Source organism: Pempheris klunzingeri, chromosome 5 (assembly GCF_042242105.1).
Source record: "Pempheris klunzingeri isolate RE-2024b chromosome 5, fPemKlu1.hap1, whole genome shotgun sequence".
NCBI lineage: Eukaryota > Metazoa > Chordata > Actinopteri > Acropomatiformes > Pempheridae > Pempheris > Pempheris klunzingeri.
Genome location: NC_092016.1, coordinates 7,979,346 through 7,995,926, shown reverse-complemented (window position 1 = coordinate 7,995,926; position 16,581 = coordinate 7,979,346). Strand labels below are relative to the sequence as shown.

The window sequence follows — 16,581 nt, the reverse complement described above, 5'->3', positions numbered from 1 at the left end:
AGAAATGAGAGTTAAAACATGTTCAGTGCAGGAAAGCAAGCGACTCCCCCTTCAAACGACAGAGGGAGCGCGTGTCATCCTTAGGTGTGTGTGTATGTGTGTGTGTGTGTGAGAGAGAGAGAGAGAGAGAGAGAGAGTGTGTGTGTGTGTGAGAGAGAAAGAGAGACTCCGGCTGCTGCCACCGAGCTGCCCGCTCCTGCTGAGGAGAAGAGGAGGAAACATGAGCTCCAGGAAAGGTGCGTATCCCTCAGCCTTTAAACTCGCCTTCGCCGCCACGCTCCTGCTTGTGTTTATTATGAAAGGTGGCGGAAGTTACGCGTGCAGACAGCGCACCGTGGCAGGCTAAACGACGCTAAATGACCCGTGCCAGTCAGCTCCAGAGCCCTGATGATGTGTGTTTGTATCCCCCCTCCACCACCACCTCTCCTCCCTTCCTACCTCCCTCCCTACCACCCTTCCTTTGCACCCTTCCCCGGACCCGGACGTCGGTCATGCCCGTGGATAAACGCAACCTCACCCCGGCAGTGATGGCCATCCAGGCCAGGAAAAGGAGGCCGAAGGGGAAGAAAGACAGAGCCGGTCACCATCGGAGGTAAGCGGGGCGGCGGCGGGTGATGTGTGTACGACGTAGTGAGAGTGAAGTGTTTGTTTGCCGGGGTTTGGTTTGCTGGCAGCGGGTCGCTCTCCCTGTGACGCCGGCGCACGCACGGCAAAAGGCGTTTATTTTCATGTCACAGACGGGCAGTGTGGGAAGTTGCCATTTGACCCCCCCCACACACACACTTGACACCCTAAGGGCGGTTTATAGCAACATTTGCATCCACAGAAGCCTCCAGTTCTCCAGCTTTATGCCTTATTTTTTTTGCCTTGATTGATTTTTTTTTTCTTTTTTTGGACCCGGGGCTGCAAAAGGAGGTTTGACAGATGTGACAGCTCCTTTTGCAGTAATGATGGCAGCACCAGACGGATAGTAACATAAAACACCAAGCCTATATGAGGATCTCTCACGTGCGGTTTGATTATGTAACTTTTCATGCATTTGTAAGAGCGTTGTTTCCTGGTGTGTGTGCGTGTGTGTGTGTGTCTGGTTTATGTCATGCAGTCCTGCAGGGGGGATGCACGGGTGTCTCGGCGTGATTTTTTCCCCGGCGTGAGCGGCTGCAGCGTGCTGGCGTGTGCGCAGCGCAGTGGCTCTGTAAAGTGCATGCGAATTGGAGTGGAGAGAGTGGAGGGGGTTATTTCATGGCATGATGCTATTGGAGCGACGTCAGCAGCAGCCGAAGAAGGCATCAATTAGGTGATACCAACGGTGCGGTCACCCCAGGGGGCTGGTCGGTGCCGGCTGCAGGAATGTGCTGGAAATCCCAATCACCTGCACACTGAAATACAGCTCAACAGATATGTGCAATTAAAAGTGCATTCATTAAGCCAAATATTCCCATAATCTGTTTAAAAAAAAAGAAAAGAAACATCATGTCTTTGGTGAAATTGAATTGAACGTGCCGGATTTCCTCTGAGATTGGTGGCATGTTGTGGACGTGGTGCTGCCTCTCGCCCTGACTGTGCTGGGATTCACACAGCAGGGCTTAACTCTGATAAGGATTAAGCAGGCAGAGGAAATGAGTGAATCTAACAAAATGACTTTTAGATGCAAGATTATTCTTAAAGCGATTCACAATGAAGCCTGACTGTAATTTGTTTAATCAGCTGATTATGTTCTCAGTTAATGGATAAATCATTTGGTCGGTAAGAATTCAGAAAATGGAGAAGAAATAGCTTTTCATTGTCAGACCATCAGTCTGAAACCATAGAATATTTGATGAACTATTGTAAGTAAAAGCCTCACTGAACCATGGTGCTTAATGCTCTGCTCATCGACCAATAATCTCATCTTTACGATGAAGTAAATTACTTAAACTCATAATCGTATCACATGTTCAGGAAAACAAGGCTCAGTATTTGATTGAATGTCCAACCAAACTGCTATTTCCAAGGTCAACGAGAAACCTTCAACATCACTTTATTCGTGCTGTTTTCATATCTTTTCCATTCATGTCAAATTCATACCAGTTGATACTACTACTACTCTGGATTTATGAGAGTCCGTAACATCATTCCACATATTGAAAAGACATAGATATGATTATACTGTGTTAAGGTGTACTCTTTATTCAATAAGATCGGAGTCGTATAGAGAAGTATGATGATTTATGTGTTTCCACCGTGTGATTGATGACTCTGCTACCAGTTATGACAAAAAATGTACGACGACATGTGAGATAATGAGGTTTGGCAACATACAGTGCAGATTGATGGGGGTGTAGAGCAGCACTGGGACAGATGTCCTGAGCCGAAAGTTGAACCTTTTTTAGTACTGAATTCATCTTGCAGAACCACATGGGTGTTGGGAAGGAAATGACACTTGACAGGCTGCTCAGTGGTAACTATCGAGATTAAAGTCTAGGATTTTATTATCCAGTTGAATTTCACGTAGGACTGCGGCGTCTTTTCACCGTTTCTGCCTCTTGGTCTCTTTCTCTCACTTGGTCGCAGGTATCCTTGCTCAGACCCATTTATCCATCTATTCATCCAACCACCACTGTTTTGAGAGACTTATCCAGTTCAGGATCACAGCGGCACCAGGGCAAGCAGATACACACACACACACACACACACACACACACACACACACACACACACGCACACACACACATGCACATACACAATTTCTCTTATACACATCCTCACTGTCAAAGAGAGAGTTAATTCTTTCCGGTTGTGATCTGCTTTGATCCCGAGAGTCACTCATGGCCTCTGCTGACGGGCTTCACACAGCTGAGACGAGCTTTGTGCTCAGAAACCACAACAAACACACATGTACACACACACACACACACACATACACACACACACTTGCACCACAAACACAGTTTCACATTCAGAGCCCTGTGTAAAGTGAAATGAAGTTCAGTCAGTGCATTGTTACATGACTTTGATCTCTTCTGATTCAAGCTGATACAACTTCCCATGTTTGAACTCTTTCATTCAGACACAAACACACACATATTAGGACGGGGAGGCGTGATTTAACTGGAACAGATCGTGGCAATTTGCTGAGGACTCAAGAGGAACACACGGGACACTTTGTTTGTGTGTGTGTGATGTTGGTGAATATTCCCACGTAGGTGTCTTCAGTTATTCTTCTCAACAAGTCCTGTACTCGGGGTGAGGTTTGGCAGAGTCATGCTGGGACACACGTGAGTTCACCAGACTGTGACCTGCGTTTTCCAGAGATCAGTAACTGTTGATCAAAAAGCATTAGCTAGTACAGTACAGCAGCCTCTTTTTTCCTTTCTGATTAAGTCTGACTTCCTACTGAGGTGTTTATGTCGTTGAGCCGTCATGCTTCATAGCCCATAAGATGCATTTCTTACTGTGCCTTGAGGATTGAGGTTAATTTGCTATTCTGTTTTCTAGCCACTCTAGCAATGTGGCTTCATATAGTACTGGTGGTTGACAAGCTCTGTCAGTTGGTTCACATTTTGGTTTAGACTGAAATATCTCAAAAATTCTACTGCATGGATTGCAGTAAAAATGTATTTACTTTATTTTATTTATGGTGCCCAGATGATGAATTCCACTGACTCTGGTGATGCCTATAGGACTATAGGACATTGGTTTTCGTTGTGAAATATTTTGACTAACATTGGATGGTTTGTTGTGAAATTTGCTCCAGATACTTAGATTCCCTACAGCAGTGATTCTCAACTGGTGGGTCGTGACCCAAAAGTGGGCCTTTGCCTGGGCAAACATGTTAAGAAAAAATGAAGGGGATTTGTTATGCCGTCTACTCACACTCCTAAACAGTAGGTGGCGATAATGCCCTGTAATGCTAATTGGCACCCGCCATTTCACAGTATAGAAGAAGACCCGCAAAGTTTGTTTTCATGCTAATTGAGCAAGTAGGACAAGGACTACATGAGATCTGGATTTTCTTTCATTGAGGACAAAGGAGGACAAAAACCTCAGTTCTGTGCAGTGAGGTGTGACACTTGAGGTTGAAGTAAGTGCTGCTTCATTTTCTTCAAAGCACAATGTTTTTCAGTATCTACTGAGAAGGTAATTTTGTATTCTTGAATCTTTTTGAATTGCACTTTTTGTTTAACTTATTTTGAGTTTGTGGATAAAAACTGCTTCTGAAGAAACTGAATTTTTTCCATAGTGCAGTGTTGGTTGTCACAGATTCAGTGAGTGAGTATTTTCAGCTAAAGCTACATAATTTGAGTCTTTTTCAAAATACTTCTCAGCAGTTGCATTTTTTTTTATTTCCTGTTTGTGCATGAAAGCACTGTTGAGTCTGTTAAAACAGGCTGAAGTTACTGAAGTGTTCTGTATGTTGTAACAGCCTCAGGATCAATGGCTTATTAAGTGCTACTGATTGAATATTATTAATACAGGACTGTTCAGTATGGATCCACTGATGCAGGGTTATCACAGCTACAGGTACATTAATATTCTTGAAACCATGTGTCCCTGAGGTTCACTTTTTGGTTTTAATTAAAATGCAGCTAATTGAGTGTCTCTCTAGCGTCGCCACCTGCTGGTTTATCATTAAACTTGTTTTTTTTGTGTTGGCATACTGTGATATCCTGGACTATCTCAGGTTCAAACTGCACCATCTTTTCATTAAATACATTTGAGAAGGTGAAATTTTCCTCGATTTGGGTCGCAGCTTGTCATTAAGGGGTGATGGTGGGTCCCGAAGCCAGACCAGCTGAGAACCACTGCCCTGCAGGATAAACTCTACAGACTTCGGTGATCTCTTGACTTTTCATCTTGCGCCATCATCAGGTTAGAATTTTAGTTTGATCAATACTTTGATCATCGTCATTGCCATTCCAGCAAGCCTCAGCTACACTCTGTGTTTGTTGGTAATTAACATGCTAACTAACAGGTTAAAATAAAAGTGAACCAGGTAAATATCACCAATAAATAAAAACATGTCAGCATTGTCTTTCTGAGCATGTTCATGTTAGCATTTCGCTCAAAGCACAAACGTGCCTCAGTGCAGCCTCTCAGAGCTGGAGTGTTGCATGTAATGATATGAACCTGAAAAATTGTTGTGGGTTGTATGAAACCAGGAACCACAAGCTGGTTTAAAATCAAATCAAACAAAAGATCTTGTAATTATGATTAAGTGAGGCATTGTAAAGAGTCTTTTTACAGATGTACTCAACATGGATAGACACGATGGATCAGTCATCTCTTACTTGTCACTCGCACTAAAGATCTCAGACACCATCGATCAGATACTTAGAATGATGGATGTTGTGTTTTAGGATTTTCCCCGAACTCACTCTTTGACAGATTAAGAAAAAATGTGACGTGTCTGAGGGAAACTGCACCATTTGGGAGGAAACGCATGCTCAGTGTTGCCTTGACGTTAAAGATCATTTGCACAAGCAGCAGATAAGTCGCTTGTTGGAGTGCAACTACATGCATTGCTGAGCAGAGCATGTATGCAAGATACCGAGCAATCGGCCTTGCTGCTACAAGTCTGGTCTTCCTTTTTCCAGCTCTTTGTGTTCAACGTGCCGACACCAGTTGTGATTTGTAAGCGTAGTTGTGATTTGGTATTATTTTGTTAGATTTATCTACTAAAATAAGCACTGACTCTGTGCAGGTTTAGATGGGCAGGGTCTGTGGGTAGTCAGAGACACTTTGAACTGTGTCCCAAAAGATCATATCAAGATCACTTTGATGAACATCTCTTTTCGTCATCCAACTTTTGCTTTTGTCGCCCTTTTGAAGTTCAGGTTATCGCCTGCACATAGTATTCTGATCTTATCTATTTAATCATCGGCGGATTTGTATCTCTTTCAGTTTGTCTTGCTGATCTGGTTATTGATATTGTACAATATGTGTGTGAGTTAAGTGGGTCAGTAGGTGTGTGCGTGAGAGAAAGATACAGATACTTGGCAGAAGTTGAGGCGTGAAAAGCTTACTGGTATAGAGGCTGCAGGAAACTTGCTCTTACTCATGTGGTTTCACCTTAAGGCCTGTTATTAAAACTACTTGAATCTAAGTAATATTTCAGTTGGCCTACAATATTAGCTTTTTGTAGATACATCAGGACCAGTGTGTATGTTGGCTAAAAAAGTGGCAAGACCTTGTAGTAAAAATATGCCAAACTTGGTCTGAGGGAATATAGAGTGTCATATAGTTTTTCACCTAGATAGTACTGACAAGTTCATTTTTTATGTGTAAAATGTGTTAGTATGTATTTTGGTCACAATGCTTTAAACCAATCTAAAAGATTCACTATGACAAACTGAGCTATATAATATATTTATGAACCATCTTCAATTCTCTTTGCAGTCTGTGGTATCTCCACCATGCCACTTTTTTTTTAGTTGTTTTGTTTGTTTGCTGTTTTTAGTGGGAATTATCTAACTAATCCCAACTAAAACACGAGTGCTTTGCAAGTTTCTGCAGGAGCCACACTTTTCTCTGGCAGGATTCGCTTAGTTACGGGCCATAGCTTTTACACTTTCACATTTATTTCTCTCACTTCATCATCCCTCCCTTTATTGAGTTTAGGCTGTCCTCATGCCCTTTGTTTTTGGTCATGTTGTCATAGAAACACAATGACTCTAGGAGACCACTAGCAATAACAGCAGAGCCAGTCCTTGTCACCATGATCACAGCCACAGAATTTGGTGGGATGGCAGAATAACGTCGGCACCTACGTTTTTTTTTTTTTTGTTTGTACTCTGGCCTCATAAGATGGCGGCTAATGATAGAGATATGACTGAAGGAGGTAACTGCTAGAGTTTTGACTAGCGGCCCTTTCATTGACCGCATGGTATGTGTGGTACCTGTTACTGCAAATTCAACTTGTGGTCTAAGCTAACCCAACAGTCCACTCTTTATCAAGATCAAGCGTTTGATCTGCCCTGTTGAATACAGAGTGTAAATGTGTCTGCTTTTCCTATTAGATGATGACGGCTCATAGCAAGTTTCAGTGGCTGAGGCTTTAATGTGAATTACCTCCTAGATTAAGTCAATCTGGATCAGCATACCAAAACATGTTGGGCTTTGTGAGTGTGAAAGTGATATAAAGCGACACCAGTATAATAGCATTCATTAGTAATAACTTTTCTGGACAGAGCAGCAGTGAGTCTAAATGCTAATATACTTCCCGAGACATATATCTGTCAGCTTGCAGTGCCCGTCGTAGCACTATAGACCTTCCTGCATGAAAAGAGCTGACTCCAACTTGAGTAATGTTCCCACACATCGCACTGTAAACTGCATTGATTTTCGTCAGGGATGTTGCCCCCCCCCCCATACATAGTCTTGGCACTATGCAGAGATGGGACGGTGTCTACTCACTGGTATCATCAGGCAGCAAGCTGAAGCTGGAGCCTATGAATTTATAAAACCAGAGCAGGTACATGATGACATTTTTTTACAGGTTTGGTCCACTGTGTTATTAGTCCATCTACAATGAGTCCAAATATTCTGGTTTTTGGATACTGTTGTTAATTTGATATATGAAACATGAAAAGACGTTTGAATCAGAATTCAAAATTTGGGGAGGTTATTTTTTTTTTTTTGCCAAGATTTAGATTAGATTGGTACCAAATATGAAGCTACAGCCAGCAGCTACTTAGCTTAGCTTGGCATAAAGACTGGAAATGGGTGGAAATAGCTAGCCTACCTCTGTTCGAATGTAAGAAAATCCACCCACCAGCACTTCTATGGCTCACCAACCACACACACCTGCACTGTAAAACCACATCTTGTACTTTTCCAGTCTTTATGCTCAGATGGGCTAACCAGCAGCTTCACATTTAACACACAGACTTGAGAGTTGTAAAGGTTCCCTGTTAATAAATTGAACTGATTCCCTTGGGAGCTGGGGAATCCAGCTTCAGTAGCTGTGGATGAACATTACTTGCTTTATGTCTTAGAGTTGGCCAGATGTTCCACTGTAAGGAGTAAGTCGTGGTGGGTTGATGGCTAGTATGTAATATACTGTAGAGATGTGAGGAAGAGCTTAGAGATTCAAGCTTTGGCAAGTAGATTTGTCCTGTTTAGCCAATAATGCTTCCCCCATCAATACTGCAGCCTGGCTGGATGGAGCTGATAGTGGGTGCTGAGAGCAGAGCATGTGAGCAGCATATAGAGAGAGAGAGAGGGGGAGATGAAAAGGGAGTGAGAGAGAAATGGTGAGAGCTAGATGGTGAAAGCTAGAGAGGTGGAGCAAAAGATTAAGAGAGAGAATGAGAGGGAAGAAGGCTGAGAGGGTGAATAGGAGAGTCTGCATGTGTGAGTATGTGTCTGGCCAACCAATAGCGACAGGAAAGCTGGGGAAGGAGCGAGTGAGTAAGGAAAGTGGAGAGAGGGAATTAGAGGATGCCACAGGGCAGCCGAAGGCAGGAAATGAGGGTTAGTTAAAAATTGCTGCGTTAGACACATGGAGAAAGCACACAGGTCGCTGAATGGCAAGCAGCTGAATGTGGAGCCAGAGTGGAGAGCTCGAAATGTCCTTTTACATCCAAGTATGAGCCATACACACAGGTCTACATTTGGTTTGAAATGTGTCATTACAAGTCAGACCTGCAGGACAACAATTTATGCAGTTTCCCTCCCAGTGTTTTGATACAGGGCAGGGACCAGAGAAGGACTCATGTTTGCGTGTTTTATGTTCATTGTCAAAGCCACGGAGGAGCCTTCCACACCCACCACCTGTCACGTCAGGATTGTAAGGTGAAACTAATTTAGTGCAGCCAGCCAAACTTTATAGTGAGAGTTAAGCACTGCTACCCATCAAGCACTTGAAAGAACTAGGCCACAGGATCAAAAAATCCCAGAATTAATTGCTCCCGCTCACATGTTTCCATATTAGTCGGCGTTTCTTTATACCTGCATTCGTTGCCACTTTGGGGCAGCACAACAAGCCGGAAACACAACGTTACCGCGCAGTTATTTTGTAAAGCTGGCGTAGCCAAGTTGTTAACACACACTCTCATGTCCAGTAGTTATAGAACACCATTTGGAGTTTCTGTTTCTGGCCACCAGGTGAAAACAGTATTACAATCCAATATTCACCCTTCTTTCAGTTCTGATTTTATCTCCACTGACTCCAGATGGACTCTTAAGCTGCTAAATGCTTCACTAGTCCCGAACTTTGTTCGTCTGCCATTTGATGCAGAGTTGGTAGCATACACTGGGGTTATCAAAGGTTTTTTATTTCGTTTTTTTACTTGAAACAGCTGCCTCCTGCTGCTGGAAACGTGGCTGAAGTGATGAAAACTGAACCAAAGCAGTTACGTTTTGGGCTGCAGAGATGGCTCTCTGGCTTCTACAGTATAAGCCACACCTCTCAGAGTATATGTGATCATTTAATCCATCGTTAATATGGAAAAAAAAGAAAATAATAATAATAATGATAATTAACAATGATTAATAATAATAATGATGATAATAATAATAATGATAATATAGAACTTTCAGGCTCTTCTCACAGATCATTCATTGTTATATGGTGAACTGTAACATGATATTAGCTGCTTCCTCTGTGGTGTCTGAGTGGGAATGATTTCCTCCCTGGTGGCCACAGTGCCAGTATTATTGCTGGCTGACTGGCTAATTGAATATACTGTAGAAGTAGGCCACTCCAGTAGGTGTTTAAGCAGTAGGTCCTGAAGAGAAGCTCCCAATTTAAACTCTCCTTTTCAACAGCCATTAGTTGGCGAGGTGTGTTGGTTTTTGCGAGCCGCCAGGTCGCCTCTGGACTTAGCACTTGACAAGGCCAAAGTCGAGTAGCTGTTCTTTTTTAGCTCTGTCAGCCGGGCAACACTTATTAAGCCTGCCAGCACTATAATCTGTCATCATTATTTGAACTGCTCCTTAAATCATCTCGTCTAGGGGTTTGTTTTAGGGACTCATGGGCTGGATTTTTCCTTTGGATTTTTCTCTCCCTCTCAGTGTAGATGTTTGTCTGGCAAGAGCAGTTTGAGCTTGTTAAGGATTTTCCTCCCGCTTTCCCACAACGCCAGGAAAGCGCAAGATCAGAGCAAATCTACCGAGTCGATCAGACTGAATGAGGAGACACAAGAATGACGATGAATTAAAAGGGAGGAATCCCATGTTCTGAGTGTGTGTGGTCCAAATAGGATTTGTTCAACGAGGGACAAAAAGCAAGGATTTGTTCCTCTCATGTAACGCCTCTGCAGTGTGGTCCAACTCTGCAGTTGCAGGCCAGTAGGTCATCACAGAAAGAGGAAGGGAAGACATTAATAGGGCATGTAATTCTGTGAGGGCAGGAGATTTTCACAGTCGGGGAGGCTGAACTCTGCTCAGTTGCTCTCCACTGCCACCTTCTGGCCAGTTTGGAAGGAGGAATTGTGCTCAGGAAGTTGCGTTTCTCATGCCTGTTCTTTCGCATTTTGCAATTATTTCTGCGTTTTCTACCTTCAGAATTTTTCTTTTACTGTAACATTTCCTCACCTTTTAAATCTGGCAACATTTTATACGTCTTACACTTACAAAATAAACAGATCGACTGTGTTAATAAACCTTAAAAGTGGCACAATGTAAAGTCTCTGTAGAGTGATCATAAACCCCTATTCCGAGACCTGAGACAGCTCAGTCAAATAAGAAATTAATTTTGGTGACTTAATCAAACTCCTACTACAACAAGTTAGGTGGCAAAAATGGGATTTTTCACAAGTGAAGAGGAGGATATCCCCGGTGGAAAACACATCCTTGCATTTTGCTGTGTCTGGTAATTTTTCCATATTCTTGTCTGTGTTTTCACTGCATGGATACATCCTGTGCACCATGATGCAGCAGATCATATAACATCCATTTTTAAAAATAATCCAGCTCCTCCCATGCCGTCTCAATGCTTGGTTAATAGCTTGTGCGCAAAGTGAACTACCACCATTGACTCAAAGTAATTGCCCCCTTTTAGAAATAGGAAAAGTTAAACACAAAACCCAAAGCCCCATGGAAAATGTAGATACAGTTTCAGTCATAAGAAACTGCAGAAAGCCTGTGATGATGATGATGAGATACCAAGATGCTGCTCATGTCGTCAGTGCGGTTGCATGTATCAGACTGCAACACATCCAAACATTCCCCCCATTTACTCACCACTAATCCCAGATAATATGATGAATGCAGACACAGGTACAACAGGGCTGAATCAATACTCATTCCTATGGTATTGGATTGCTTGTGACAGCTATAATCTCTGCTTCTCGTGCTTGCAATCTAGCCGCAAGGTATTTGTTTGTCTCTCTCTGTATCTGTACAGCACACTAACCCAGATCTCTGTAGAGCGTGTTTATACTCAGTGTGTATGTGTGTCCTTCACAGCCCATGCATCAGTTCTATTCTATCAAGCCTGCTGCTGCCATTGTAAACATTGAGTAATTGGCCACGCTGAGCAGTCTGGTGTCCTCATTTAGCCCTGTCTTTAAAACCTGGCTGGAAATTGTTGTTAGGTCTAGAGGCATCTGAGTGCATGACTCAGATGCTTCTGGCAATGTAGTAATTAAAATGGTGGATAAACTACTAGTTGGTCAAATAAACCAAACCAAACAGTTACTTATGCATACAAAATGTATTTTATGATAAAATCTTCAATTTGATAACCCCTTAATCGCACTTGTGTGGATGAAATTAGATACACTGGTTCCATCTCCGTGTGAAAGCATACAATTTGTATTTGTTCTAAGTGGCGCTGTAGTAAAGGGCTCATTCAGTGTTGCATTCATTATTTGAAGTGAAAATGGGGACGTGTTCTGTGCGTTAGTGCTCTCATGTGATACAACTACAGGACATCAGACTTTTGAAAGTCTACTTGGCAGATCACTTCAAATCAGTTTAGCACAGTTTAGTTCAACATCATTTATAATTATGTTCTTTTTTAGCACCGTAGCTCTACGGCTGGCAATGTCAGGCGCTTTGCTGCAGACTGAAATATCTCAACAGCTCTTCAATGGATTGCCACGAACATTCAGACATTCAGGTTCTGTCTTTTTTTTCCACTTTCGTGAGGTCAAACGTTTTGCCATCAGCTGTACTTTGTATTTAGTGCTATTCAGCAATGCTAACATTTGCATGTTCACCAATACCTCTTTGTTGCACTGCAAATTGGCTTCATATCTAATGTTAAATTAAAGTTATTTATCTGTCTTAAATACTTCTGCTTTATTACAACAATGTTGCACTGGAGTCCTGTAGCACGTTTTTTTTTTCAATTGCGAGCCTTATTTTCCCTGTTTACCTTTTTGGCAGGCCTGCTGTGTAACCCCATTTATCTTGAACATGAAGGCTGTAGTTTCACATTTACTCTCATGGAGACATTTAATCACCAGTCTCAGGCTATTTCAGTCACATTACGGCAGTACCTCTGCTAAGTGAATTCCCACATTCATTGTGTTGACATAATGCTCACTGGTGACCACAGGCCTGCCCTCCTTTTTTTTTTTCCCCCCATGCTGCACGGCTCTAATCACAATACTCTGGAAACACAGGGCGCTTATTGTTGTACGCCCCCTCAGCTTGTGGCCAAGACTTTTTTTTCTCTGCTCACCATGCTTTGTGACAGTAGGAAAAAAAACTGCTTGTTATTTTTCTGTTTATCCTTGTCTGGCCTAGCAAAGTGCTGCTGTTTACTTCTCCCCAGTGCCCTGTATCCCACTACGAATGCCTTGAATCAAGTGAGGAGTGTATTGTGGGCATGTTTGTGTCTCTGGAGTGTAATTCTTATTCTGTCCAATAGAGGGTAGCCACGTCCCAGTTTTCAGTCTGGTGAAAGGATTCTTTGTAGGTGCTGGTCTCCCCACTTCTGTTTTTGTCATGCTGGAAATGACCGAATACTAGCTTTGACTTGTTTACTTATGGAAAACAATAGTTTTCAGATTCTCTGTGCCTTCCACAATGAATACAAGGTCAGATGTTTGAGGTGAATCACTCAAATGCAGACAAATATCACACATCATTCATTTACATGTTACTTCTTACGTTTTCCCCGCAGGTTTTCACTTCTATAAGAATAGATATTTGAAGAAGGGTCTGTCTTTTTGATGCTTGGTGGTTAGACAGGCCTCCCTGTGCTCAGAAGGTCAAAGGTCACAGGATTGATCAGAGCAGAAACCAGTAAACGCAAACACTCACACATGTGACTGATCTAAATATGACTGACTATGATTTAATAACTGCAAAGCTCAAGCTATAATACTGTAGTTTGTAGGTGGGTTGCAAGTGTTTCTAATATTTGTCGGGTGTTTAAGTGATTTATTGAGTGATAGGATTTAATACAACTACGCACGCAAACACCATTAGTGCTGCACATAAATTAAATAGAAATTAGATTTAAAATAATTTAATAATGACATTTAAGGAGCACTGCTGACTGCCAATAAGCTCTCTGTTGATTTAGATATCGCACTATTGGCACCATTAAAAGGCTCATCAGTAAATGTGTGAAACGTGTTGCTGTAGAGTGAAAATATCAACTTAAAATTGAAGAGCTCATTTTTACGTGCTGACAATCGTATAAGAAAATCACATGATTACTGAGAAACAAAATGAGGGAAACAATTTATTGATTGAATTGCAGCAATTAGTTAATCGATTTGTAATTTCAGTCATTTTTCAAGCAATGAGTTACTGCTTGTCTTTGTCATATATCGTATTAGATGAAATATCTTTAGGTTTTGAACCGTTGTTCAATCACTTTGAGCTCTTGTGATGGCAATTCTTTCCCCAACGTTTACTTTTCATAGATTAATGGAGAAAACCATGGATAGATTATTATGATAATGAAAATCATTGTTAGTTGTAGCTCTAGTAACAATAAATTCAACATTTATTCCCCCCCCAAAAAATGTAAATCAGCAGCCAGTCCCTTCATTTGCTTTTAAAGATTTCACCACAGACAGTTTATTTGATGCATCAACTGTGTCATTGGCCATCGGTGGTACATAAACAGTAGACTGATCACACAAATACCTTTATCTCAGTTTATCTCGGAACTTGTCCTGTCCTGTGTGGTGACAGGGCGTTAAAAAACATGAAGTCGGCCATTTTGTGGCTGAGCTTGATGCTAAGTGTTGCCCAACCCCATGTATGATTGGATTCATTTAAAATGTCAGCCTGGTGAAGCAGCTGAGGTCAGAGTGCAGGCAGAGAGGGCGGAGGTCACCCGTTCATCAATTAAACACACACCACTTTGCTAATGAGCTTACACACACACACACACACACAAAGGACCAGGTGGAGCTCTTAGTGGGACATAATCTCACAGTTTTTTTGTGTTAGCTTCCCCTCTCCCCTCACCCACTTACTGCAGATACACACCAACACACACCAGCCTTAACTTGCAAAGTGCACACATTCAAACATATTGCTGTAGAGTGCGCTCCCCAGGGTAATGATGCACAGAAAGTGCAAGCTGCTTACCTGTGTATGTCTGGATGAATTACGAGCACTCAACACTGACCGGTAACTCTGTGTGTGTGTGTGTGTGTGTGTGTGTGTGTGTTGGTGTTGGGAGGGGCTATGTGTTTTTCCGCTTAACTGGAAGAAAGAAGAGTGATGGGACTGGAATGGTTTGAGGAAAATAAGGAAAAGACTGCTTTAGTTAAAGGAAAATACCATGAGCAAGAACTGAGGCCCATGACTAGTCCATATGTCCAAAAGAGTTTTTAACGGCACCCATTAATGACACGTCCCAGCAGGAAAAGCGCAGGTGTAATTAATAACATTATTAATGGCTACATTACATTGAGGTGAGCCAGTTTCAGGACCAGGTTTTGTGCCGGCTGGGTCTCTGTCATGGCTTACTGGGACACTTAAATAGAACAAATCTTATAACTGAGTGTATGATCCAATAACTACTTAACACTCGATATTTCTTATGCACGCTCCGGCACTGATAGAACTGGTTTATGCACCTTTTTAAATGGAATGAAGTGCAAACTGCCCTCAAGCTAGATTCTTTTCTTTTTAAGCTTTATCATTTCACATCTTCTGTGTCTCTAGTAATCATTTTTATTAGGCCTTTTCGTCACTTCATTGTCTGGCTTTGGACATTTTCTTCTTGTATGCTGGCTGTCAATGTTTCTTGTTCTCGAGTATTTCTTTATTTCAGTGAGACAACCTGATTAAATAGAAAAGAGCCATTATTAATATTATTTGTTCCGCCTGTGCTTTTCCTGTTGCAACAAGACGTACTGTCCACTGTGAAAAAGGCTTTTAGTCTTGGGATGAATGGCCACAATTTTCACAACTGTTTGAGTTTAAAGCCACTGTAAAAAAAAATATACTAGCTGTGGGAGCCAAATGCTTTCCCACAAAATCAGATGGCATAGAAATCCCATGGAAAAAACATCTCTACGCTATCACCAAGGAAATCAGTGTGAACTGTTGAAAGGCCATTTTAATATTTCACTTTTAATAAAGTCAGAAAGAAACAAGTTCACCGTGCAGAAGAGAGGGTATGGGGGTGTTTTCATAGGCTGAGTAATGCTCTCTTATAGTAAACTGATGTGTTCTTTTTAAGATTGTTATATAATTGTAAAAGAAATACAGTGGACCTGAAGGGACACATTTTAAAAATAGTCAAAGCAGCAGAGGTTGTGATCTCTTGACATTTACACTGTGGTATGTGGCAGGACCCCAAAGCCTTTGATCTGACATGTCCCAAAATGTAACTCAAAAGCGGAATACTAATACCAGGTTTATGTCTTAACGCAGATAGTACCATAATTACCAGTTGCTGGCTTGTTCGCAGATCAAATCAACATCCAAGTTATAATTATCACTAGGAGACTCATTCTTTTATGGAAGCGCTTCAAAACTGAACAAACATCGATGTGTCACGTCACATAAATTCCAGTTATAAACATGGGAATCGTTCCCATCTTTACCCTCCATCCCATAGGACAGATGATGTCACATGAATCATTTTCTTAGAAATGACTAAGCTCCGTCAGAGCTACTGAAGACATTGTACATCTGCTCGCACACAACTTTGTTACTCAGACAATTTACTTGACATGTAAAACCAGTGTAGTGAGCCTTTTTAAAATTGTCATAAAAATGTGAAAAATACCAAAATCAGGATGGCAAATCACAAGTATGTTTCCTGTATGGTCTTTTTTAAGAGCATCATGTATTGATCCATTGCAACACAACCCCTATGACTTTTTATTTTTTATTTTTATTCCTATGTATTTGTGTGAGAGTGAGAGTGCCCACATGCACGTGTGCAGATTTACATTCGGTATCCACAGGCGATGTCATGTAAGTCTGACTTGTAGAGTCCCATAGGCGAGTGCGCTCCATATGGTAGTCTGTATCAAAGAAAAATGAGCCGCTTCAAGGCAGACCTGAAGCTATCAGTATGTCAATCAATCTGGACACTGACTGCTCTAAATACACACACACATATTTAGTGTGTATGTAATAACGTGTGCTTGTGTGCATTTCCACATGGGGGCAGTGTTTTCTCTATAGACGGTAACAACACGGCTGCTGACACAAAGAGCACAGTCA

The 16,581-nt window shown here is 41.8% G+C and overlaps 1 protein-coding gene across 2 annotated transcripts in view; it reads left to right on the top strand.

The window, feature by feature from the left end:
- The first annotated feature begins 160 nt into the window (after positions 1-160).
- The window catches only part of srpk2 (SRSF protein kinase 2), a 66,073-nt gene continuing 49,652 nt past the window's right edge, over positions 161-16,581 (top strand). For both annotated transcript variants that reach the window (XM_070830110.1, XM_070830108.1), the window contains exons 1-2: positions 161-236; positions 526-592. In XM_070830110.1, the coding sequence (XP_070686211.1) occupies positions 221-236; positions 526-592 (83 nt within the window). In that variant the 5' untranslated portion in view covers positions 161-220. The remainder of the gene's footprint in view (positions 237-525; positions 593-16,581) is intronic.